This window comes from Brachionichthys hirsutus, chromosome 7, assembly GCF_040956055.1.
Source record: "Brachionichthys hirsutus isolate HB-005 chromosome 7, CSIRO-AGI_Bhir_v1, whole genome shotgun sequence".
Classification (NCBI taxonomy): Eukaryota; Metazoa; Chordata; class Actinopteri; order Lophiiformes; family Brachionichthyidae; genus Brachionichthys; species Brachionichthys hirsutus.
The window spans coordinates 878,794-905,308 of NC_090903.1; the positions used below are offsets into that span (position 1 = coordinate 878,794).

The 26,515-nt window shown below is 48.3% G+C and overlaps 1 protein-coding gene across 1 annotated transcript; it reads left to right on the forward strand.

Annotated features, from left to right (window-relative positions):
- The first annotated feature begins 1,219 nt into the window (after positions 1-1,219).
- LOC137895809 (opsin-VA-like) lies at positions 1,220-16,712 on the forward strand. Its single transcript, XM_068741322.1, has 5 exons — positions 1,220-1,526; positions 1,900-2,110; positions 4,351-4,468; positions 10,411-10,644; positions 16,476-16,712. The coding sequence occupies exons 1-5, from the start codon at positions 1,295-1,297 to the stop codon at positions 16,710-16,712; spliced, it is 1,032 nt and encodes a 343-aa protein (XP_068597423.1). The 5' UTR covers positions 1,220-1,294.
- Positions 16,713-26,515: the final 9,803 nt, after the last annotated feature.

A 26,515-nucleotide genomic window follows, 5' to 3' on the forward strand; every position in this document is an offset into this window, starting at 1 on the left:
CGGCGCAGTGTGAAAGCACCCTAAATGACATCAAAGCCAACTTTAGCCTTGAGGCCCTCAAACGTTAGGAGTCTCATCGATCGGCCCATTTCACCTTCTTGGCGATGAGACCTTAGTAAATTCAAAATGAGGCCACTATTGATTGATTGATTGATTGATTGATTGACAGATGCTGGTCCACCCTGAGACAGATGCTGGTCCACACACGGTACCGCTGTCTTTCTGTCAGGCTGTCTTTAGTATTACGGCTGCAGTGTGTTGTTCTGGTTGTTCTTGTTGTTGTTGTTGTTGTTCTTGTTGACGCCAGCCCGTCCTTCTGTGTGGGCTCCACACATTAACATTAATACTCTCAGTCCTGGATAGGCAGGCAGGCGGGCAGGCAGGCAGGCAGATAGACAGGCGGGCAGGAAGGCGGGCAGGCAGGCAGGCGGGCAGGCAGGCGGGCAGGCAGGCGGGCAGGCAGGTGGGCAGGAAGGCGGGCAGGCAGGCAGGCAGGCAGGCAGGCGGGCAGGCAGGCAGGAAGGCGGGCAGGCAGGCAGGCGGGCGGGCAGGCGGGCAGGCAGGCGGGCAGGCAGGCAGGCGGGCAGGCAGGCGGGAAGGCAGGCGGGCAGGCAGGCAGGCAGGCAGGCAGACAGACAGACAGGCAGGCAGGCAGACAGACATATTGGTCTCTTCAGTCTCATGCAAAAAGGTTCAGAATTAATCTCATCACTATTTGATGTTTGAACAAACTCACAGAGCAGAGGGGAGGAGGCTGCCCCCCCCCCCCCCCTGTATAGGAGGCTGCCCCCCCCCCCCCCCCCGCTTTGAGTCCACGTCTGGGTGCGGATTTGCGCGTCAGTCACACGCACGGGACTTAAAGAGCAGAACTTTGTGAAAGAAGAGCACCAGAGCGCAGGACGCTCCGAAGCGCGCGCGCGCAGCGTCAGGACCGGAGCGCGTCCGAGCGCGACTGAATGAAGTTTGGAGGACAGAGAAGCATCTTGTCCCGGTTCGGCTCCGCTCCCGGTTCGGCTCCCGGCTCGGCTCCCGGTTCGACTCCCGGCTCGGCTCCCGGTTCGGCTCCCGGTTCGACTCCCGGCTCGGCTCCCGGCTCGGCTCCCGGCTCGGCTCCCGGTTCGGCTCCCGGCTCGGCTCCCGGTTCGGCTCCCGGTTCGGCTCCCGGTTCGGCTCCCCGTCCCGCTCTCTGGCCATGGAGGATCTGAGCTCCTCGTCCACGCCCGCCACCGACGACCCGTTCAGCGGGCCCGTTCGGAACGTCGCGCCGTGGAACTTCGCCGTCCTGGCCGCGCTCATGTTCGTCGTCACGTCGCTGTCGCTCTGCGAGAACTTCGTCGTCATGTTCGTCACGTTCAGGTTCAAGCAGCTCCGGCAGCCGCTCAACTACATCATCGTGAATCTGTCCCTCGCGGACTTCCTGGTGTCCCTCAGCGGGGGGGTGATCAGCTTCATGACCAACGCCAAGGGATACTTCTTCCTGGGGAGGGGGGCGTGCGTCCTGGAGGGCTTCGCCGTCACCTTCTTCGGTAGGTTTGACCTCCCGTCCCGTCTTGTCTTTGTCTTTGTCTTCCCGGGACGTTCCAAGACAATGTTTGTTACTGTTTGAGACAGAAATGAGGGACGCTGTCCTGCAGCATCTGTTTGAGACAGAAATGAGGGACGCTGTCCTGCAGCATCTGTTTGAGACAGAAATGAGGGACGCTGTCCTGCAGCATCTGTTTGAGACAGAAACGAGGGACGCTGTCCTGCAGCATCTCTTAGAGACAGAAATGAGGGACGCTGTCCTGCAGTGTCTGGGACCTGCGTTAACTTGTGGACAGAGGTAGAATGTGGGACCTGTTCCAGGACCTTTGATTCTGACGGCCTTTGTGTCCCCGCTCTGCCGTTTCTTTGCTCCAGGCATCGTGGCGCTCTGGTCTCTCGCCATCCTGTCCTTCGAACGGTTCTTCGTCATCTGCCGGCCTCTGGGGAACGTCCGGCTGCAAGCGAAGCATGCGGTCCTCGGTCTGGTATTTGTGTGGACCTTCTCCTTCGTCTGGACCTTCCCTCCCGTGTTAGGCTGGAACAGATACTGTATCAGCAAGATCGGAACCACCTGTGAGCCCGACTGGTGAGAATCGAGCATCACAAAGAGCGATGCCTTTGACCTCAGAGGGACGGAGGTCAAAGACATTTAGCGGCACCACAGTCACTCTCTTCTCCTTTGATCCTCCTGATATTTGTGTCTTAATGATTTGACCTGATGTCAAATTCATTTTCGGCGCTTGAATCAACACAGATTTAATTCTATATTCCTTACTAGCAGGTCCAGGACCAGATGTTGTAATTGTTAACTGGAATGGGCGTGGCCATGGGGTCTGGCCCCACAGCCTGACACACAGAACCGTGTCAGTCTTTGTTGTGCTGTTTTGCTCATCTGTAGTGTCCCGTTGCCATAAGTCAAAGTTGTTGTTGTTGTTTTGCGTTGTTAAAAGCGTCTGTTTCTCTTCTACAAAATGTCACTATGAGCTGAGAAGTAGGTAAAATGTGCGTATCCTGAAATGCGTTCTTTTTATTCGCAGCTGAAATGGACGGTTAGTGTTAGTGCATGTCTCACAGTGCATGTACACACACATTTCCTGTACATTTTAAAAGTAAAAATGGCCATTGAAGCAAAGTTTTTCTTTTGGACCTCAAACAAATCCAACTTCAAACCTGCCGAGTTCATTTTTTGACCACATGGTGGCAGCACAGCGAGCTCCAATGTTCAGATTCAGTTTCATTGAAAGAGGTTCACAGAGAAGCCCCTTCATACAAGCAAACACACAAAAGAAGATTATAATCTCACAGCTGGAGATCATTAAACGAGTAGTGGAAGAACAAAAGTAAATCATAAAAGGCCTCAAACTGATTTTCATCGGTGGGAAGAAGTCGTCGATTGTAAGTGACGTCATTAATACCAGATGTTTACTTTATGGTAACCTAGAGCAGCGGTCCCCGACCGTTTCTGCTCCACGGCCCGGTTTCATCGACACAATATTTTCACGGACCGGCCTTCATGCAAACATCAACAGACAATAAACAACATTTTGTTCCTTAACTAATAATCATTATATCAGTAAACAAAAATCCTTTCTAATAAGAAATAATTATAATCAAAAAACTCGATTCAAGTGACTCCGCTGGTGAAGTTTATTTTGAAATATGGCGACTCAGCGCATAAACGTAGGAGAAATACCCGATCATTTATAACAAGGTGAGCAATCAATCAGGTTAGCGGGGTTAGCTTGTTCCTCTGCAACGAGCCGGAGACAATGTCCTTCAGAACCTTTCCAGAGAGCGATGCCGTCTGGAAGTGCTTCACAGCACTAATTCAATGACGCGCTGTTACTACGCAGTAGAATACTCGGTAATATACGTTCCATCCATCCATTACTGTTCTTGTAGACGAGACGGCCAATCATCTCGTCTACAGCCGCTGTGCCAGCCGACTACAGTCGAGAGGCAGGGCACACCCCAGACATGTCGCCAGCGCGTCGGGCCGCACAGGAACACACACACACACACACACACACACACACAGTCACTCACACCACGAAGGCCACGTAGACGCAGAGAACATACGAACTAAACACAGGAAGGAAGGGAACCCGGAACCTTCCTGCTGTCAGGTAACAGCGCTACCCACTGTGCCACCATGCTGCCCAACTAGGTCATTTATTGAGTTTTAAAAGAAGTCTAAAAAGATGTACTTGCGGGCGATGGTGGGGCAGTGGTTGAGAGGCTCGTCCTACGATCGAGAGGTTGGGGGTTCGATTCCCGGCTCAGGCTCATGCGTACGCTGTCGTTGTGCCCTTAGGCAAGACGCTTCACCCACATTGCCCCCGGGCGCATGCGCACGCGGCGACCAGCAGCAGACGACAGTTAGAAAGTGTAACTGCTGGAAACCAAACTGCCCTCCGAGGGACAAATCAATAAAAAGTATTTAGTTTAGTATTTAGTATTATACTTAGTCTGTGATGACTCTAGATCTGCTTGTACTTGTACCTCGTCTGTGATGACTCTAGATCTGCTTGTACTTGTACCTCGTCTGTGATGACTCTAGATCTGCTTGTACTTGTACCTCGTCTGTGATGACTCTAGATCTGCTTGTACTTGTACCTCGTCTGTGATGACTCTAGATCTGCTTGTACTTGTACCTCGTCTGTGATGACTCTAGATCTGCTTGTACTTGTACCTCGTCTGTGATGACTCTAGATCTGCTTGTACTTGTACCTCGTCTGTGATGACTCTAGATCTGCTTGTACTTGTACCTCGTCTGTGATGACTCTAGATCTGAGGTGAATGTGGACGTCTTTGTGCTCTGGACAGGTATTCAACCAACACGAGAGACCACAGCTACATCATCACCTTTTTCAGCACCTGCTTCATTCTGCCTCTCGGAGTCATATTTTTCTGTTATGGGAAGCTTCTGCGGAAACTCTGGAAGGTCAGTCTGAGCTCTCACACAACGCACGGAATTCATTCATGAACACGATTGTAAAAGATGCAGATTAAATTGTGCTTCTTTGGGAGACTTTTGTTCTTTCACACATCATTTTCAGTTAATGTATATGGTGTAAAATAAAAGTAATTACAATTTCAGACTATGCAATACCAACAGAAAGGTACTGCACTATTTTTCTCCAAATGGTAACTTAGGATCATAGCAGTTTCTCAGTACAAATACAGTTCATTGCCGAAGTTTTTACTGTGTGTTTTCAGTATGTTAACTGCATTTTATATGTCCTGTAAAGAATAATAATCATATGCCTGTGTGAATGTAGTGAGCGAGTGAATGTCGGTCGTGGTCAGGAGGACTGATGGCGCAAATTGGCAGCCTGGCTCCTGCCAGTCTGCCCCGGGGCAGCTGTATCTACCCCAGGGCAGCTGTATCTACATTAGTAGCTTCTTCACCACCACCAAGTATGGAGTGAATTAAAAATGTACAATGTAAATCATCTTTAGGTGCCTTGAACAGCGGCAAATAAAATCAATGCATTGGATTATAAGTTTGGTTGAAGACTTTTCACCTCTCATCCAAGAGGCTTGTTCAGTTCTCTGAGGACCAGAGTGCAGTTGATTATTTTATTTTTTTTGCTAATAGTAATAGTATTACTAATGTTAAAAAATACTAACAAAACAATAACTTTTAAAATGCTTTTTAAAACATTTTTGAATTTCTGGCAACGAGAAAATCAAGAATAAATTGGAAAAATGTAGCTTGTGCTGATGTTTTTCGACTATATCCTTTATCAGAGCAGACTGAGACGATTCACATCAAACAATGTGCCTAATACGGTAAAAAGGAGTCAGTCGAAGAAACAGATTGAGTCCAACATGAGCCCCAAACAAAGCATCTGTGAAATGTCATTGACTTCTATCCATTCTATGGAAGGAATATATATGGCATGCCGTTCAGGAACTTATTATATATATATATCAAAAGTGAGGTCTGAGAATATGGACCGAACTCTGGAATATATATTTGAAAAGTCTGAGAATATGGACCGAACTCTGGAATATATATTTGAAAAGTCTGAGAATATGGACCGAACTCTGGAATATATATTTTGATATATATATTTGGATATTTTCAAATATATATTCAGACATTTTCATATATATATTCAGGCAAGGGAACACATATATTCAGACGTTGCGGTGTAGTGGTTAGGGTTCCGCGCTCACACCCCTTTTGCACCTGTTCGATTCCCGGTCGGGGAGACTAATTTATGACTTTCAACGGAAACAAATCCACAGGCCCTTTTTTGAAATCCTCCACTTCGACAGGATATTTGTACTGTAAGACATGCTGCTGTCTGACTGTACTTGTACTCTAACATTCCATCTAATAAATACATTTTATCTAATAAATATATTCATCATCATCACGGCGCAGCTGCGATCTTGCGTCATCACTGAGCGAGTCAGCTCGGAATCTAGTGCCGGCAATCCTCAATGAGGAGATAACGAACGCCCTGAAACAAATCTGCGAGGGCTTTTTTGAAACGCTCCTCTTAGACAGGATGTTTGATTGTACTTGTACTGTAATACATGCTGTAGGTGTCCGTGATGGGGTTGAAGCTGCCTGCCCCGGAACATGCATAGCGCCGTTCTGGCTTTATACGGCGCTATGCATGTTCCGGGGCAGGCAGCTTCGACCCCATCACGTGACCCGTCAAGTGCCGTATAAAGCCAGAACAGTTTGGCCAGCGAGGGGGCGTGACGAACAGCTGTCGGCACGCCAGTCATCACGTGACTTGCCGCGCGTCAGACGGACACCCACAGCATGTATTACAGTACAAATACAGTCATACAGTAGCATGTATTACAGTACAAATACAGTCATACAGTAGCATGTATTACAGTACAAATACAGTCAAACATCCTGTCTAAGAGGAGCGTTTCAACCTAACCACGACACCGCGGTTTTCATGTGTATATTCCCGTGCACCGAAAAAAGTCTGAATATATATATGAAAATGTCTGAATATATATATGAAAATGTATCAAAATATATATTCCAGAGTTCGGTCCATATTCTCAGACTTTTCAAATATATATTCCAGAGTTTGGTCCATATTCTCAGACTTTTCATATATATATTCCAGAGTTCGGTCCATATTCTCAGACCTCACTTTTGATATATATATATAATAAGTTCCTGAATGGCATGCCATAAATATAAAATATCTTAGTTTGCTGAAAAACACACGTTTATCTTTTTATCCAAGGAGATATCAGCTCTTGGCCAATGACTGCTAATGGTGTATGACTGAAGTACAACTCTAGATTTACAGTTTAAAGAGACGGAGAAGAGGAGGAAGATTGATGTGTGTCCAGGAGACCAGGAGGACAGGAAGCAAGGCTGGAAGCTGAGGAGAAGGATTTCAATTCAATTTGATTCAATTCAGTTTTATTTATCTCTATAGCGCCAAATCACAACAGGAAGTCGTCTCAAGGACTTTAGAGGATTAGCAGGGAAACACAGAACCCAACTTGACCCACAAGAGCAAGAACTCTGGAGACGGAGGCAAGGAAAAACTTCCCTTTAACAGGCAGAAACCTTGGACAGAACCTAGGCTCATGGTGGACGGCCATCTGTCTGACCGGCTGGGTAGAGAGAGAGAGAGAGAGAGAGAGAGAGAGAGAGAGATTCAAGTTTCAAGGATTCAAGTTGTTTATAACGGAGGAGAGGAAAGAGGAATGGAGGAGGAGTTATCTTGAAGGAGGAGTTAGTGCAGAGTGTTCTAGAGGAGAATCCTTATTGCTAGCATTAGCATTTGTAGTTTTATATTGCAGTCAGACTTTAGTCAGCTGCTTGCTCAGCCTGTGAGTTGAAAATCACTGGATGCAGTATAAATAATTCAATGACGCTTTGTTACTATGCAATAGAATACTCGGTAGTATATGTTCCATCCATCCATTTCCACTTCCATGCCTTTCCACAGTCCGTGCTGAAAGGGGCGTCTTTTTTATTCTTGACATAATTCAATTCATTTTTATTTCTATAACACCAGATCACAACAGGAAGTCGTCTCAAGGCACTTTACAGGATTAGCAGGGAAAGACAGAACCCAGCTTGACCCACAAGAGCAAGAACTTTGGAGACGGAGGCAAGAAAAACTACCCTTTAACAGGCAGAAACCTTGGACAGAACCTAGGCTCATGGTGGACGGCTTAGAGACAGTGGTGAGGACAGCCATGATGGACGGCTTAGAGACAGTGGTGAGGACAGCCATGATGGACGCTTAGAGACAGTGGTGAGGACAGCCATGATGGACGGCTTAGAGACAGTGGTGAGGACAGCCATGATGGACGGCTTAGAGACAGTGTCTCTGAGGAACAGACAGGAGGCGGAGCTAGAAGTGGAGGAGATGAAGATGCTGAGGTTCTCTTTGGGAGTGACCAGATTGGACAGGATTAGAAATGAGACAATAAGAGGGACAGTGAAGGTTAGACGTTTTGGAGACAAGGTCAGAGAGACCAGACTTTGATGGTTTGGACATGTCCAGAGGAGAGACAGGGACTATATCGGTAGAAGGATGCTGAGGATGGAACTGCCAGGGAACAGGACTAGAGGACGACCCAGGAGAAGAGACATGGACGTAGTGAGGGAGGACATGAGAGTGGCTGGTGTTGGGGAGGACGATGCAAAGGACAGGACTAGAGGACGACCCAGGAGAAGAGACATGGACGTAGTGAGGGAGGACATGAGAGTGGCTGGTGTTGGGAGGACGATGCAAAGGACAGGACTAGAGGACGACCCAGGAGAAGAGACATGGACGTAGTGAGGGAGGACATGAGAGTGGCTGGTGTTGGGAGGACGATGCAAAGGACAGGACTAGAGGACGACCCAGGAGAAGAGACATGGACGTAGTGAGGGAGGACATGAGAGTGGCTGGTGTTGGGGTGGACGATGCAAAGGACAGGACTAGAGGACGACCCAGGAGAAGAGACATGGACGTAGTGAGGGAGGACATGAGAGTGGCTGGTGTTGGGGAGGACGATGCAAAGGACAGGGCTAGAGGACGACCCAGGAGAAGAGACATGGACGTAGTGAGGGAGGACATGAGAGTGGCTGGTGTTGGGGAGGACGATGCAAAGGACAGGGCTAGAGGACGACCCAGGAGAAGAGACATGGACGTAGTGAGGGAGGACATGAGAGTGGCTGGTGTTGGGGTGGACGATGCAAAGGACAGGACTAGAGGACGACCCAGGAGAAGAGACATGGACGTAGTGAGGGAGGACATGAGAGTGGCTGGTGTTGGGAGGACGATGCAAAGGACAGGACTAGAGGACGACCCAGGAGAAGAGACATGGACGTAGTGAGGGAGGACATGAGAGTGGCTGGTGTTGGGGTGGACGATGCAAAGGACAGGACTAGAGGACGACCCAGGAGAAGAGACATGGACGTAGTGAGGGAGGACATGAGAGTGGCTGGTGTTGGGGAGGACGATGCAAAGGACAGGGCTAGAGGACGACCCAGGAGAAGAGACATGGACGTAGTGAGGGAGGACATGAGAGTGGCTGGTGTTGGGGAGGACGATGCGAAGGACAGGGTGAAGTGGAGAACGTTGAGTTGCTGTCGCAACCAAGACGAACTGGAAGTAGATGTAAACGGACTGTACTTATATCGGGCTTTCCCACCCTGGCGGTGTCCAAAGTGCTTTTACATGAGGACTCACATTCACCCATTCACCCTCCGGTGGGCGACTGCAAGGCGCTGCCAGGCCCACTGAGCAATTTGGGGTTCAGAGTCTTGCCCATGGACACTTCGACATGTGGAGCCAGGATTCAAACTGTTGGTCCAGATTAGAGGATAATCGCGGATTACCCGCTCTACAAGTACAGTAGTAGTTTAAAGAACCACCAATCATGCCCAGAACGGTCATGTTGGGGAACTTGAAGCTTTCCCATGTTCTATGAGATGCTTAATCCTTACAGAGAGTTCGGGATCGACTCCTGTGTTTTCTTACTCTCAGCCAGTGCTTCTCAATTATTTTCTGTAACGCCCTCCCCCCTCCCCTCGAAAAGAAAATCACTCTTGTATCCTTATTAACATACAAAGAAATATGAAAAAGAAAGAAATATAGATCAACTTACAACAAAGAATAACTTCATTACCATTTTTTTGGTCTGCAACAGAAAATATTTGAAGTGCATCAATTTGCCTGACATTTTAATCCTTAAACTACAATTTTTACAATTAAATAATAAATTTAATTAAATAACATCAATAAATAATAATACATTAAAATTGATCAGCAACATTAACTAGGGAGCACAAAATATAAAACACTTTAACCTACAAAACCAAAATGAAAAAAGAATTGTGCTTTTAGCACAATTCTTTCTTCCACCGTAGATTGTTTGTTTACAACCGCTCTTCTTCTGCTAATACTCCCTGCGCGCAGTCTGACAACCAGGGCGCCACTGCCAACTACTGGAGTGGATGTGCAATTACACTTTAATCTCGTAAGGCAAAAAAAGCATTTTCTCCACGGTCACAGGCGCCCCCCCCCCCCCTGACATCGCACCGTGCCCCCCTCCATTTGAGAAGCACTGCTCTAAGCCCTGTAAATGGAGGTGACAGAGGCATCCCAACTGGCTTCCTGAACCTCATCAACTCCTTCAGCTGTGTGCGCACATGCTGATGCATTATTATTATTGTAGTTGAATAAAGTCTACCATTTATAATGCATCTTAGGGAACAAGGAGCTGGCTGACTCCAAAATGCTGAAAATTATGTACGAACTATTTGGAGCACAGAAATATGTTAGTGTCCGTTTGTTTAAAAAATAGATTTGTTTTTGTTTGTATGCATTACACGTCTAAAACAAAACAGCATGTAATGTACAGCTTGCACCGGCACTGTGTTCACTCCAGGTATCTCATGGTCGTTTGGCCACAGCCAGGAAACCGGAGCGGCAGGTGACCCGCATGGTGGTGGTGATGATTGTTGCGTTCATGGTTTGCTGGACACCATATGCAGCCTTCTCCATATTGGTCACAGCTCATCCGACCATTAAACTCGACCCCAGGTTGGCTTCCATTCCTGCCTTCTTTTCCAAGACAGCTGCTGTCTACAATCCAATCATCTACGTCTTCATGAACAAACAGGTAACATTGAGGTTTAATGTTCGACAAGAACCTGATTCATGAACGCAGGATGGCAAGAATGCCCCGGGATCAAATTCATCTGGGACTTTTCTGGGTTGAGGTTGCACATTCTCATGTGTCTGCGTGGGTTCTCGCTGGGTTCTCGAGGTTCCCTCAGCCACCGGTCAATTACAGGTCAATAATTTATGCAACTCATATCCAAGCTCATTCAGAAAGGTGTTACTTCTGTCTAAGATGCAGTGATAGTGGATCAATTGAACCAACCATTGCAAAAGCAGGATGCTGGATAGACTTTGCAAAAGTGACAAAGAACAGTGAAAATGATCATTAACTGTAAATATAAAATAATACACTGCTTGTTGCGAATGTGGTTTTGGTCTCAGTCGTGGGACACTGGACCAACTCTACACCCTCCATCGGGTGCTCCAGGGTTCATGGGAGTTTGCCCAAAGGGTCTATATGTTTTGTGGATTTGGAGAAGGCATTTGACCACGTCCCTCGTAGCATCTTGTGGAGGATGCTTCGGGGGTATGGCGTCCAGGGACCTTTACTGGGGGCTGTCTAGACTCCCTGTATGATTGGAGTCAGAGCTTGGTTCTCATTGCTGGCACTGTTCCTGTCCCAAGTATATGTTGGACTCTGGCAGGGCTGCCCTCGTTCACCTGTTCATAATCTTTATGGGCAGACTTTATAGGAGCAGCCAGGGGCCGGAGTGGGTCTGGTTTGGGGACCAAAAAATGTCATCTCTGTGCCTAGAAATGTGCCTAGGGCAGTAGACCCCACCAGGAGCATAAGGCCCACGATAGCATTATCCCTGGGATCATTGGGGTACTCAACCTCCCCCCACCAAAATAAGGTGGAAGTTCAAGGGGGACAGTACCCACACCTTTTGATCCAAAATCTTATTACTCAGTGCCCACAAGTTCTTTAAGACCCACGACACACACCTATGAACACAGAACTCATCTGCACCATTTTAATTTTGTACCCTCAATTTTAAAACCTAATACCCAGACCGCTAAAACTTTATTTCCACACCTTCAAAATCCAGTACCCACACATTAAAATCATAGTGCCAACCCTATATAGTGTAATAATTTTGTACAGATAATTTTAAAACCTAAAATCCAAACCTTTGAAACCCAACAACTACACATTTAAAACCTTTTTCACACATGTTTATACCCTGTACTCACACCTTTAAACATTTTAAAACTAAGTACTCACCTTTATATTTATTTTAATTGTGTACCTACAATTTTAAATCTAAATAACCATAACTTTATAACCTAATTGCCACTCCTTTTATACTATTTACCCAAACCTTTAAAAACAAGTACTTTCACCATTAAATCCAGTACCTGTACCTATCAAAATTAATTACCAGACCAGCACATGCAGTACCCACTCTTTTAAAACATACCTACACCTTTCAAATCAGATTACGTGACCATTAAAACCCAGTACATGCACTCCGGCTGCCAAGAGAGAGACCGGCAAGTGTGGCAATGGATTGGATGCCAGAGGGTGGAAAGAGAAAGAGCGGGAGGCCAAAGATTACGTGGAGCCGGACAGCCAAGGAAGACCTAAGTGAGCTGGGAGTCAGCTGGCATGGAGCAAGAAGGGTCGCCAGGGACCGGAGCACACGGAGGGGACTCATCACCCAATGTTCCAATGGGAACGGGAGGAACTAACTAAAACCCAGTACCAAAACCTTTACAATATGGTACCATGGGCAGGGGATGGCGTTGGTGGTGGTGCTAGTGGGGGGCGGGTGGTCATGATTGATGGGGGGCTGGGGGCCGGCCTGATGATGATGAATATATTTATTAGATAGAATGTTAGAGTACAAGTACAGTCACACAGTAGCATGTATTACAGTACAAGTACAGTCACACAGTAGCATGTATTACAGTACAAATTAAGTCAAACATCCCGTTGAAAGTCCTTAGTACAAATAAATTACTCAATTGATGCAGAATAACAATAGAAAAATAAAAATAATTTTACACCACAGATGCAAACCAACAATAAATTTAAAATAAATGACACCACAGATGCAAAATGACAATGAATGACAATGAATGACAATAACTGACAATAAATTACAATAAATTACAAAGACACTTAATATGTGCAACTTAGGAGGACAAAAAAGGGGGTGGTGGTGGGGGGGGGGGGGGTTGATCCGGAGAGAGTCGTGATGACTATCTCCGTTTCTGTCCCCCTGAAAGGTGTATTTTTAGGGCCGTTTTGAAGGAGGCCAAAGAGGTGCATGTTTTGAGGGCAGGAGTCAAACAGTTCCACCCTTGGGGGGCAGTATTGTAAAAAGATGATTTACCCATGTTAGTCCTGTAGGAGGGGGTAATCAGGTTGTTGTTTGAGCTCCCTCTAGTGTTGTGGCTGTGGGTGTCACTAAATCTGTGGAGGTGTTTATTCAGGTATGCAGGGATTGAGGGGACTGAGGGCAGAGCTGCATTGACTATTTTAAATGCCAATCCCATTTTGAGTTGTTTAACCCTGTCTTCTACCCTGAGCCATTTTAGGCTAGCAAAATGTCCAGGAAGAAGGTGGGTCATGGGCCCCAGATTGAGGAGTAGCCGAATCAGTTTGTTTTGGGAGGTTTGGAGCCTGGTTTTCAGGGACACTTTGATGTTTGAATACCAGGAGGTGCTAGCATAGTCAAAGAGGGGCTGAACGAGGCTCCAGCAAGCGTCCGGAGACAAAAGCAGACATTCTGCCCAAAACTCTTGTTCTCTGATTGACTTTTTTGATCACCTTAGTTGCCATACTATCACCAGACAGGTATTTGTCAAGAACACAGCCCAAATAGGTAATCTCTTCTTTGCTGGAGATTACTGTATTATCGACTGTGACCTTGAAATCATTAACATTTATCTCACCTAGAGAGTGTTTAGACCCAAAAAGAATAGATTCGGTTTTACGAGGGTGTAGTGACAGTTTGTTATCCGTAAGCCAAGTACGGATTTTGGGCTGCTGTGCCCCATGCTGCTGTGCTGGCCTTGACACACCGGCTGTGTTGGCAACTGCCCTTGTTGGGCCCGGGGTCACAGGGTTTCTCTTTGATGGTGATTTCACTCATGCCAGGTCCACCACGCCAGCACCTATCAAAACTCAATACGAGAGTCAACTCCTCCCCCCAGCCACTGAGTCAGTGGAAGTTGCTGGGTAACGTCTGTGGTCCTCACCCTGCTCTATCTTCTTCCTCAGATCCCCTTTTCCCTTGAATCTGGTGTTTAGGGATAACTCTTGGAATTGTGGTTGGATGAAAGGGGGTGAAACAAGGAGCACAAATAAATCCGCTGCACTTTCACCTCAGAACACTGTCTATGCCTCACTTTCTGTCTGTCCGTTTTGTTGGCTCCATGTTTTACTTTGGTGTGGCACAGCCCTCGATGGCCCAATGTAGATTCTTCTTCCGGTCTTTGACGAGAGCAGACGTTTTTTTTTTCCTCTCTCCGCCTTTCGTCCCTGCTTGCATTCTTTGTCTCGTCTCATCTGTCTGCTTTCCAGGACCCGCTGCGTGCTGACCTCTGGTCTACTAAATCATGGAATTGATTAACTGGTCTCTTAGTGCGATTGATCACATTTTTTCACCCAAAGATTGGACTCCGGGGGCCACCTGTCCAGACGGGACCCCCGCAGCAGGCTACACCATGGATCCCTGGAGAAATGGAGAGTGGTCTGTCTCACGGTCCTATCTGTAGAGGACACTGAAGATATTTGGCTGTTTGGCTTATTGGTGGGGGCGGGGCATCTGCTAATCGGGACGGGAGTTGCCCTGGTGTACCGGAAAGTCTCCAAGACGGCGGCTTTCAAAGTTCTGGATAAATTGACCATGGATCTGAAAGTGCTCTTCGGTGCTCTGGGGGACCGTGTGATGGTCCGAATCGAGGATCTGGAAAAGAGCTCAGGGATCGATCCGGGGAGGACCGGCAGAAACTGGCTCATCTGCTCCCGGAAACCTTCCTACTGCACCCCCCCCCCCCCCCCCCCTCCTCCCCGAAGGACAATTCTCCGAACTTGCCTGGTTCCTGCTTTTCATTGAAAACATTCCTGCGCGTTCCCAGCGCAGCGTCCCCAGTGCAGCGTTCCCGGTGCGGCGTCCCCAGTGCAGCGTCCCCTGTGCAGCGTCCCCAGTGCAGCGTCCCCAGTGCAGCGTCCCCAGTGCAGCGTTCCCAGTGCAGCGTCCCCAGTGCAGCGTCCCCAGTGCAGCGTCCCCAGTGCAGCGTCCCCAGTGCAGCGTCCCCAGTGCATCGTGTCGGTCCTTTCTCCGTGTGTTGTCTTGTGTACCTGATGCTTTCTGCACCTTCTCCAAGGAGAGTTGTTGGTAGCGCGATATTTGCTGCAGCCGAAGCTCACTCATCAAATCTTGTTTCAATGTTGCACTGTACTTGTACTGTGTACTTGTACTGTGTTGACAATGACAATAATAAAAGTTTTCCATGTAGGAAATAGCACTGAATAAAACATGATAGGCCAGATGGAACTCAATTCAATTCAGTTTTATTTATATAGCGCCAGATCACTGCCAGGGAACAGGACTAGAGGACGGCCCAGGAGAAGAGACATGGACGTAGTGAGGAAGGACATGAGAGTGTCTGGTGTTGGGGAGGACGATGCAAAGGACAGGACTAGAGGACGGCCCAGGAGAAGAGACATGGACGTAGTGAGGGAGGACATGAGAGTGGCTGGTGTTGGGGAGGACGATGCAAAGGACAGGACTAGAGGACGACCCAGGAGAAGAGACATGGACGTAGTGAGGGAGGACATGAGAGTGGTTGGTGTTGGGGAGGACGAAGGACAGGACTAGAGGACGACCCAGGAGAAGAGACATGGACGTAGTGAGGGAGGACATGAGAGTGGTTGGTGTTGGGGAGGACGAAGGACAGGACTAGAGGACGACCCAGGAGAAGAGACATGGACGTAGTGAGGGAGGACATGAGAGTGGTTGGTGTTGGGGAGGACGAAGGACAGGACTAGAGGACGACCCAGGAGAAGAGACATGGACGTAGTGAGGGAGGACATGAGAGTGGCTGGTGTTGGGGAGGACGATGCAAAGGACAGGACTATAGGACGGCCCAGGAGAAGAGACATGGACGTAGTGAGGGAGGACATGAGAGTGTCTGGTGTTGGGGAGGACGATGCAAAGGACAGGACTAGAGGACGGCCCAGGAGAAGAGACATGGACGTAGTGAGGGAGGACATGAGAGTGGCTGGTGTTGGGGAGGACGATGCAAAGGACAGGACTAGAGGACGACCCAGGAGAAGAGACATGGACGTAGTGAGGGAGGACATGAGAGTGGTTGGTGTTGGGGAGGACGAAGGACAGGACTAGAGGACGACCCAGGAGAAGAGACATGGACGTAGTGAGGGAGGACATGAGAGTGGCTGGTGTTGGGGAGGACGATGCAAAGGACAGGGTGAAGTGGAGAACATTGATTTGCTGTGGCGACCCCTCACGGGACAAGAAGAAAGTACTGTAGTAGTAGTAGTAGTAGTAGTAGTAGTAGTAGACCAGTTTGCCAAGAGGGCAGGTCTCGGTCACGATCACATAAACATTTTAAGTGCATGATGTCATTTTCAAGAACAAATGCAGACCCCAAAAAATTATTATATTACACAAACTTAAACATGATTACCATACCTTTAAAACGTCATACCAGCAACAATACTAAGTAATAACCACACCGTTATTACTTTTAGCCACGATTTTAAAACGTAAAAGCCACACCTTTGACTTGCAACGACTGATTATTTTGGTCCCCAAGACATCGTCATTGCAAATCCTGTTCTTGTTTTCTCTTTAGTTCAGGAAGTGCCTCATCAAGCTTTTCACTGGCGCGGGGACTATCCCGGACAGCAACATGAACCGGACATCAGAGCGACAAGGAATTACTGCCGAGGGTCAAACCGGAGAAATGGCAGCCATTGCTTCCCGGATCCCTGTGAGTGGCGTCGCAACTTCCAAGTCGGATGATTCTCCAAGCCGCTGCGGCCCATTGTCCCAGCTGCCCCTCCCAGAGAACAAAGTGTGTCCAATGTAACGAACAGTCCACTCATAAGCTTTTGTAGTCTAAATGCAGAGCGTTTCTGAGTCTCTTTGGACAAGTGTGCTTGTGTGGATAGACAGAGTGAACAGTTGACTATTGATCATGGGGGGGGGGGGGGCGGGTTCACTAACAGAAAAAGTGTGACGATCGCAGGGGGGCCTAAACACAAACATTTATTGTTTTCCAGAAAGCCACACAGAACCAAAGAACCTTTCTGGGTTCTTCATGGAACATTAACTTTCAGGTCGTGTTTGATCATCATTAAATGAAAGGAAGAATGCTTTTCTTCAGAATATTAATATATTCTCCACTATCAGCATAATTTTTATGAAACAAAAGATCCAACTAATGACCCGTACCCCGTACTATTCCTGACCGGACCAAGTGTGCATGCGGGTTGTATCCGGCCCTCGGGCCGTAGTTTCGGGAGCACAGATCATGTGCAATGAAACAAGAAGCTGCAAAAGTCATGAACCTCGACATCAGATGAGCGTTGCCACCGATGCAGCTCGCCTCCACTTCATCCTCAGCTTCTCCTCTGAAGCCCTCTAACGGCAGATCTGTCTGAAATGAAAATAACATTTTATTCGGTACTGCAGTATTGATCATATACATATACAGATACTTTATAACCTCGTGTGAACATTGTCTTCCTTGAGTTTATTTCAAGCACAATCTCTGTTAGATTTTTGTTCTCGAGCAACTTGAGACAAATTACCAAAAAAAAGAATTAATAATCATGAAATTCTTTGCTTGTGAAAACATGTCTTACTCATTTCAAACAATATAAATGTTGTTCCGTGTAACAAATTATTTGGAGAAATCCAAACACAGTTCAGATTAACAGACATAAGTTTGTGGTAAATCAACACAAAAGTGTAGTTAAAATAATAAACATTAATACTGAGACAAGTCAATTATATAGAAGTTAAGGAGTGTAAAACATTACATTCTAGAAATGAGTGATTTTTACATTTAAATTGTAAAATTAATAAAGCATCGATGTTGTGTTTTGTTTGGGGGGGGGGGGTATCTATTACATACCTGCCAACTAATACGGTTTTCCCCTATTTCCGTATGGGAAAACCGGGAAAACCCTCCTGGTCGTACAGGTGGGTGTATGTAAACCGAGTATATCTGCACCATTCCATCATAACGATAGTAACAGTAATATTTAGAGAAATACAATGACAATGTTAAAGAGTTAGGGGCTAGAGTAGGGGGATAGGGGCTAGGGTCAATGGTTGGAGTTAGGGGGGGGTTAAGGTTAGGGAGTTAGGGACTAGGGTAGGAGGTTAGGGGCTCGGGTAGGGGGTCAATGGTTGGAGTTAGGGGGTTACGGTTCGGGGCTACGGCAAGCAGTGGCTTTACATTGTCTTCTACTTAACTTTGTGATGCATGTTTGTTCGTTATTTGTGCATATTCATCAGAATCTGTTGTATTCCCCGTCCTGCGTTGTGATTCCTAATGTTCAGAGAAAATGACCAGCGTGGTGTTTTCAGTGTACTGTCCGTGTTCCAATCCTATTTAGTCTGTTGACAGAAGCATTAGTGCCCTGATGCCAAAAACACGTGTGAGTCCTTGACTGGCACAAGCATTTCTCTCAACAAAGAACTTATCCTTTTTATTAGCCTCCATTCTTTGATGTAAATGCCCACATGAAGCGGATAAGTGATATACGTGATGTGTGTTTTTGAGAATAAAACGTGTGCCTGCGCTTTGGTGTGGAGTTTAGCATTGAACTTCCTTCAACAGGCTGGAATCCCATATTAGATGGGATTCCACGTGTTTCCATGCCGCCAGAACAACAGGGACGCACCACGTTTTGTTGAGTATTATTATAACCGATTTACATGAACGTCTCATTTTGGTGACGACACATAATAACACTGATCAACAGGGGTTAAGATTGGCTGGGGCGGGACCCCCACCTGGAGGGGGCCGGACTCATGGATATAGGAAGACGCGGACGCAGAGGGCGGCCCTTTGTTCGGACCTGAGACTCACACACGGAACAGGATCGAACCTCAGCGCTGATAATCCAAATCAACTGCACTGATCTGCATTTATATAAATATCTTAATCGTGACCAAAATCCTCTTTATTGACCACGCACCCACACGGAGAAGAAAGAACCGGGGAGGGTTAAGGAAAACCTTAACAGGAACATGCACTTTGGTGAACTGGAGGCTTTAGAACTGCCTGTGGACGTGAGTGTAAAGTTTTTTTCTCGCGTCGTCTGGGACTGCAACGTTATGTTCACCACAGAGACGTGGCTACAACCGCTAATCCCCGACGCTGCAGTCCAGCTAGCGGACCGGACGCTACACCGGCACCGGAACGGGACACTCGGGTAAGAGCAGAGGAGGGGGGCTGTGTGTTTACGTTCACGGGTGGTGTTGTAACAGCAGGACCGTTGAGACCCGTTGCTGTCCTGATATCGAGGTTCTGGCTGTCTCGTGCAGGCCTTTTTATCTACCAAGGGAGCTAACGGTGGTCATCGTGATAGCTGTTTACATCCCGCCCGATGCTAACGTTAGCATAGCCCTCGGCCTGCTGCGAGTGTAAACAAGCACCAGCTCGCTCACCCTGACGGAGTCCTGATCGTTGCCGGTGACTTCAATCAAGCGTGTTTAAAGACTGTTCTGCCAAAGTTCGTCCAGAACGTGAAGTGTCCCACCAGAGGGGACAAAATCCTGGATCGTGTTTATTGTAACATTAAACACGCTTACAAGGCCGCCCCCCTCCCCCACCTGGCTGGATCAGACCATCTCTGCCTGCGTCTCACCCCCGCATACACCCCCCTCCGGAGGAGAACAAAGCCACAAATAAAGACAATAACAACGTGGCCTGAGGACGCTCTCCCTCAGCTACAAGACTGTTTCTCCAACACTCACTGGGACATTTTCGACAGCGACAACCTGCAGGAATACACAGACACTGTACTTTCCTACATCAAGAACTGTGTGGACACTGTCACAGTCAGTAAACGGATCCGGGTTTTCCCAACCAGAAGCCCTGGAATGCCAGTGAAGTGCAGGAACTCCTCAGACTCCAGAACACCGCCTTCAGGTCTGGCAACAAGACCCTCTACAGCGAGGCCAGAGCAGACCTGAGGAGAGGCATCAAGGAGGCCAAGGAGGCCAAGGGGGCCGACAAACGGAGGATTGAGGAGCACTTCGCCGGGAACAATCCAAGGAGGATGTGGCAGGGAATTCAACCCACAACCCACTACAAGAACAGCAAGCAGGAGACTGAACGGGGACGCCTCGCTGGCAGAGGAATTAAATCATTTCTTTGCCCGCTTTGAGGCCGACAGACCGGGCACGGTCACACCCCACCAGCCCCCCCCCCTGCAGCAGCACACTGATACTTCAGGAACAGGAAGTGAGACGTGTGCTGAGGACTGTAAACCCCAGGAAGGCTGCAGGGCCGGACGGAGTACCTGGGAAGGTACTCAAAGCCTGTGCTGATCAGCTGACCGGGGTCTTCACCACCATCTTCAACCGCTCCCTGTCACAGTCCATCGCCCCCCCCCCCCCCCCCGCCTGAAATCTGCCACCGTCATCCCGGTCCCCAAAAAGTCGGCCATCGACAGTCTGAATGATCACAGGCCTGTTGCACTTACGCCTGTGATCATGAAGTGCTTCGAGAGGCTGATGGAAAACCACATCAAAGACGCACCCCCCCCCCCACTCTGGACCCCCACCAATTCGCCTACAGAGCAAACCGCTCCACTGATGATGCCATCGCCACAGCGCTTCACACTGCACCGAGTCACCTGGACCACCGGGGGCACTACGTGAGGCTGCTTTTTGTGGATTACAGTTCAGCGTTCAACACGATAATCCCGGACATTTTAACTGTTAAACTCTCCGCCTCCATCTGCACCTGGATTAAGGACTTCCTGTCTGACCGCACCCAAAGGGTCAGACTCGGCTCCCACCTCTCCCCCACCGTCACACTCAACACCGGCTCCCCTCAAGGATGTGTACTGAGTCCGCTCCTGTACTGTGTACTGAGTCCGCTCCTGTACTGTGTACTGAGTCCGCTCCTGTATTGTGTACTGAGTCCGCTCCTGTACTGTGTACTGAGTCCGCTCCTGTACTGTGTACTGAGTCCGCTCCAGTACTGTGTACTGAGTCCGCTCCTGTACTGTGTACTGAGTCCGCTCCTGTACTGTGTACTGAGTCCGCTCCTGTACTGTGTACTGAGTCCGCTCCTGTACTCGCTGTACACCTACGACTGCACGGATCCCTCCAACGCCATCATCAAGTTCTCTGATGACACCATCGTGGTCGGGCTCATCTCGGGCGGAGACGAGTCAGCGTACAGAGATGAGGTTGGTAAACTGGTGGCGTGGTGCTCGGTGAATAACCTTTCATTGAACGCCACGAAAACTAAAGAACTCATCCTGGACTTCCATAGCGCAGCCCAGACCCGGCTCCACTGACCACCATGGGGGGCTGCGTGGAGAGGGTCCACTGACCATCATGGGGGTCTGCGTGGCGTGGAGGGGGTCCCCTCATTCAGGTTCCTGGGGTCCACATCACCGACGACCTGTCCTGGTCTGCTAACACCACGGCGGTGGTGAAGAAGGCCCAGCAGCGACTCCACTTCCTGAGGGTGCTCAGGAGGAACCCCCTGGAGGAGAAGCTGCTGGTGGCCTTCTACAGAGCCCCCTGGAGAGCATCCTGGGTACTGCATCACGGTGTAGTACTGCATCACGGTGTAGTACTGCATCACGGTGTGGTACTGCATCACGGTGTGGTACTGCATCACGGTGTGATACTGCATCACGGTGTAGTACTGCATCACGGTGTGGTACTGCATCACGGTGTAGTACTGCATCACGGTGTAGTACTGCATCATGGTGTGGTACTACATCAGGGTGTAGTACTGCATCACGGTGTGGTACTGCATCACGGTGTAGTACTGCATCACGGTGTAGTACTGCATCACGGTGTAGTACTGCATCATGGTGTGGTACTACATCAGGGTGTAGTACTGCATCACAGTGTGGTACTGCATCACGGTGTAGTACTGCATCACGGTGTGGTACTGCATCACGGTGTGATACTGCATCATGGTATAGTATGCATCATGGTGTAGTACTGCATCACGGTGTGGTACTGCATCACGGTGTGGTACTGCATCACGGTGTAGTACTGCATCACGGTGTGATACTGCATCACGGTGTGGTACTGCATCACGGTGTAGTACTGCATCACGGTGTGGTACTGCATCACGGTGTGATACTGCATCATGGTATAGTATGCATCATGGTGTAGTACTGCATCACGGTGTGGTACTGCATCACGGTGTGGTACTGCATCACGGTGTAGTACTGCATCACGGTGTGATACTGCATCACGGTGTGGTACTGCATCACGGTGTAGTACTGCATCACGGTGTGGTACTGCATCACGGTGTGGTACTGCATCATGGTGTGGTACTGCATCACGGTGTAGTACTGCATCACGGTGTGATACTGCATCACGGTGTGGTACTGCATCACGGTGTAGTACTGCATCACGGTGTAGTACTGCATCACGGTGTGGTACTGCATCACGGTGTGGTACTGCATCACGGTGTGATACTGCATCACGGTGTAGTACTGCATCACGGTGTGATACTGCATCACGGTGTGGTACTGCATCACGGTGTAGTACTGCATCACGGTGTAGTACTGCATCACGGTGTGGTACTGCATCACGGTGTGGTACTGCATCACGGTGTAGTACTGCATCACGGTGTAGTACTGCATCACGGTGTGGTACTGCATCACGGTGTAGTACTGCATCACGGTGTGGTACTGCATCACGGTGTAGTACTGCAGAGAGTGATCAACACAGCCCAGAAGATCTCTGGCTGCTCTCTGCCCCCCCCTGGACTGTATCTCCGGCTGCTCTCTGCCCCCCCTGGACTGTATCACCGGCTGCTCTCTGCCCCCCCCTGGACTGTATCACCGGCTGCTCTCTGCCCCCCCTGGACTGTATCTCCAGCTCTCGCTACCTCAGCAGAGCTACAAACATTGTCAGAGACTCCTCCCACCCTGGACACACCTTGTTCAACCTGTTGCCCTCAGGGTGGCGCTACAGGCTGAACAAGAGCAGGACCAACAGACTCAGGGACAGTTTTATACCGAGAGCCATCAGCGCTCTGAACAGCAATCAGGATTAAACAGGACAATCAGTCACTATCTGCGATAACTATATGTGCAATAACTATATGTGCAATAACTAATGTACTCTACTACCTCATGCAAAGTACTGGCCAATCGCACTGCATGCACTGCTCACTTTAAATATGTCTTTTTTTATTCTGTGAATTTTGTTACATTTACCTGCACTTTCTGTTATTAGTGAACTGTATGTTGTACTACGCACCGGACGGAGCAGCGCTCTTATCTCTTTGCATAGCCACTATGCCAAGACAATAAAGGCTTTCTATTTTGATTGATCCTGTGATGAAGTAGCAAACTGCCCAGGGTCCGCCCTGAAGCGTCAGCGGTCTCAGGACTCCCCGTGAACCTGCTAAGAACAGCCGTTCTAAATGAAGGTTTGATATAAAAATGGTCAGGCAGGGTAGTGTTACGTGTGAATGATGAAACCGGTATATTCCCTTCAGAGTGAATGAGTGAATGAGTGAATGCATGTACATTCAATACAAATATTAGCATAGCAAAATGTAAACAACAGATTTCTCTGTACTTCCCTCAGCGTGCTCATGCTGCTTCCTGGTGTCAGGTAAAGGTGGCGTGTAACGAGAGACGATTTTGCCCCTGAGATCATGAAGGGGGGTCATTAGTCAGTTGATCTGACGAGATGGGCCAACATGGGGGCTTGGACCCCCTAACCCAGTGTTTCCCAACCTTTTTTGAGCCGCGGCACATTTTTTACATTTACGAAATCCTGGGGCACACCACCAACCAAAATGAGACAAACTGACACTCTAACAGTACATATTATATTAGATGACCTTTATTATAATATATAGAGTTAATAATACCGTTTTTTAATGTATTTATACTTAGTGGGAAACCTGGGGCTGTTTGGATGAACACAAAATGGATATCCTGCAGTAATGGTAGAAAGACACACACAAAGCTCTTCCTCATCAGCTCTCAGTCTCTCTGTTTTTAGTTTTTATCGCCGTCGAGCTTGAGAAGCTCAGCTCACACAGATATGTGGTTGAAAACGGGAGCAATGTCAGAATAGCTTTGTTGAACGGGGAACTCCTCGGCAACAGGTAACCAGAAACTGTCCAAAGGAAGATCAGCAAAGTTTAGCTTTAAACCACCATCTTGTTTCAGTTCAGAGTTCCTCTTGCTCCTTTGAAGTCAGGTCCTTTCCAGCGCCGGATGCTGAGCTGTGTGGGTCCCGAACCCAGTCAAGGCATTCTGTGGAGGCTGAATAGAAATAAAATGACAACTTCTCCTCAAGAGTTTTCAAATGTGGGCCAATCACCTCGCTCATTGCAGCAGCGTTCCCATCATGCAGTTCCTCGGTGAGTGGGAACATCTCAAGATGGCGGAGCATCTCGTTTACCTTTACTAGCTGCAGTATTAATGTTTCTGCCACAGTGTGGGACTTTCTGATTTAGCTTCAAGTTCAGCAACTAGGTAGCTAGCTTTGAGGACTCTCTCCTTTACCTTTGAGGTTTCTCTAAAAACAGTTCCCTGTTTCTCATTGTTTGTACGTTAGCGTACGAAATAGCAGCAGAGAGGAACTGAGCGACACCGTGCTCAGGTCTGAAGAGCGATCTATGGGCGGAACACACTTTACTACTGCACAGACACCCGACAATGTTTAATTAGGTGTTGTTAGAAAAAACTAAAATTAGAACTGTTTAAGATTCTGGGTGGACGGATGAATATTCTGCAGCCCAGATTAGCACCATGAACGTCATCAGCACATGATGAACGGTTTGTCAGAGCTGGTGCTCTTAAAAAGGCTGAGTATAATTGCTGGTTTAAAAATATTCCATGGTGTCAGTCTTTTTTTCCAGCAGATGAAAGAGGACGGCCGCTTTCCATTTCCCCTGCATTTTGAAACCCATCATTAAATGCGAAGAAGATAAGAGATCATTTTGTCAAGGCTTCAGTGTTCATATTGAATCTCAGGGTGGGAAAATGGCCTTCATGAAAACGCGCTGTGGTTTGTGTCTGTGATTCAGATCAAACTAAAGATAAATCCAAATCTCAATGAGATATTTAGACTGGAACAAGTTCCAAAATAATATCCCTTGAGAGATAAATAAATATAAATAATCTATTTCACTTCTTTTGGAGGGGGGCATTTCTTTAGCAGGCTAATCTGGGTAAATGATACTTTTCATTGTTCATTCTATTTCTAAATATCATAATTACTTTACAATCCAAATCCAAACAAAACTTCATCCTGTCATAGTCTGTCCTTAATTGGATTGCAAATGCAATCTGAATTCCAAAAAAGTATGGACGAAGGGGAACACGAAAAAGGTCGATTAAACATCTTCAGCTAATCCAGAATGCAGCAGCTCAGGTTCTGATCCAGAACGCAGCATCTCAGGTTCTGATCCAGAACGCAGCAGCTCAGGTTCTGATCCAGAATGCAGCAGCTCGTGTTCTGATCCAGAACGCAGCAGCTCAGGTTCTGATCCAGAACGCAGCAGCTCGTGTTCTGATCCAGAATGCAGCAGCTCAGGTTCTGATCCAGAATGCAGCAGCTCAGGTTCTGATCCAGAACGCAGCAGCTCAGGTTCTGATCCAGAACGCAGTAGCTCGTGTTCTGATCCAGAACGCAGCAGCTCGGGTTCTGATCCAGAACGCAGCAGCTCGGGTTCTGATCCAGAATGCAGCATCTCGTGTTCTGATCCAGAATGCAGCAGCTCGGGTTCTGATCCAGAATGCAGCAGCTCAGGTTCTGATTCAGAACGCAGCAGCTCGGGTTCTGATCCAGAACGCAGCAGCTCAGGTTCTGATCCAGAACGCAGCAGCTCGTGTTCTGATCCAGAACGCAGCAGCTCGGGTTCTGATCCAGAACGCATCAGCTCGTGTTCTGATCCAGAATGCAGCAGCTCGGGTTCTGATCCAGAACGCAGCAGCTCGGGTTCTGATCCAGAACGCAGCAGCTCGTGTTCTGATCCAGAACGCAGCAGCTCGGGTTCTGATCCAGAACGCAGCAGCTCGTGTTCTGATCCAGAACGCAGCAGCTCAGGTTCTGATCCAGAACGCAGCACCTCGGGTTCTGATCCAGAATGCAGCAGCTCAGGTTCTGATCCAGAACGCAGCAGCTCGTGTTCTGATCCAGAATGCAGCAGCTCGGGTTCTGATCCAGAACGCAGCAGCTCGGGTTCTGATCCAGAACGCAGCAGCTCGTGTTCTGATCCAGAACGCAGCAGCTCGGGTTCTGATCCAGAACGCAGCAGCTCGTGTTCTGATCCAGAACGCAGCAGCTCAGGTTCTGATCCAGAATGCAGCACCTCGGGTTCTGATCCAGAACGCAGCAGCTCGGGTTCTAACAGGAACCAGACTGAGAGAACACATTTCCCCTGTTCTGGCGTCTCTGCATTGGCTTCCTGTTAGGGAACGGATTGAATATAAAATCCTTCTACTCACTTTTAAAGCCCTCACCAGCCAGGCCCCTCCTTACCTTACAGAGATGATTATCCCGTATTGCCCCACTAGAACCCTGCGGTCCCAAAATGCTGGCCTGCTCGTGGTTCCTAAAATATCCAAGAGCAGACAGGGGGGCGGAGCTTCCAGTTGTCAAGCTCCTTTATTGTGGAATCAGCTCCCTGATTGGTTCCTGAGA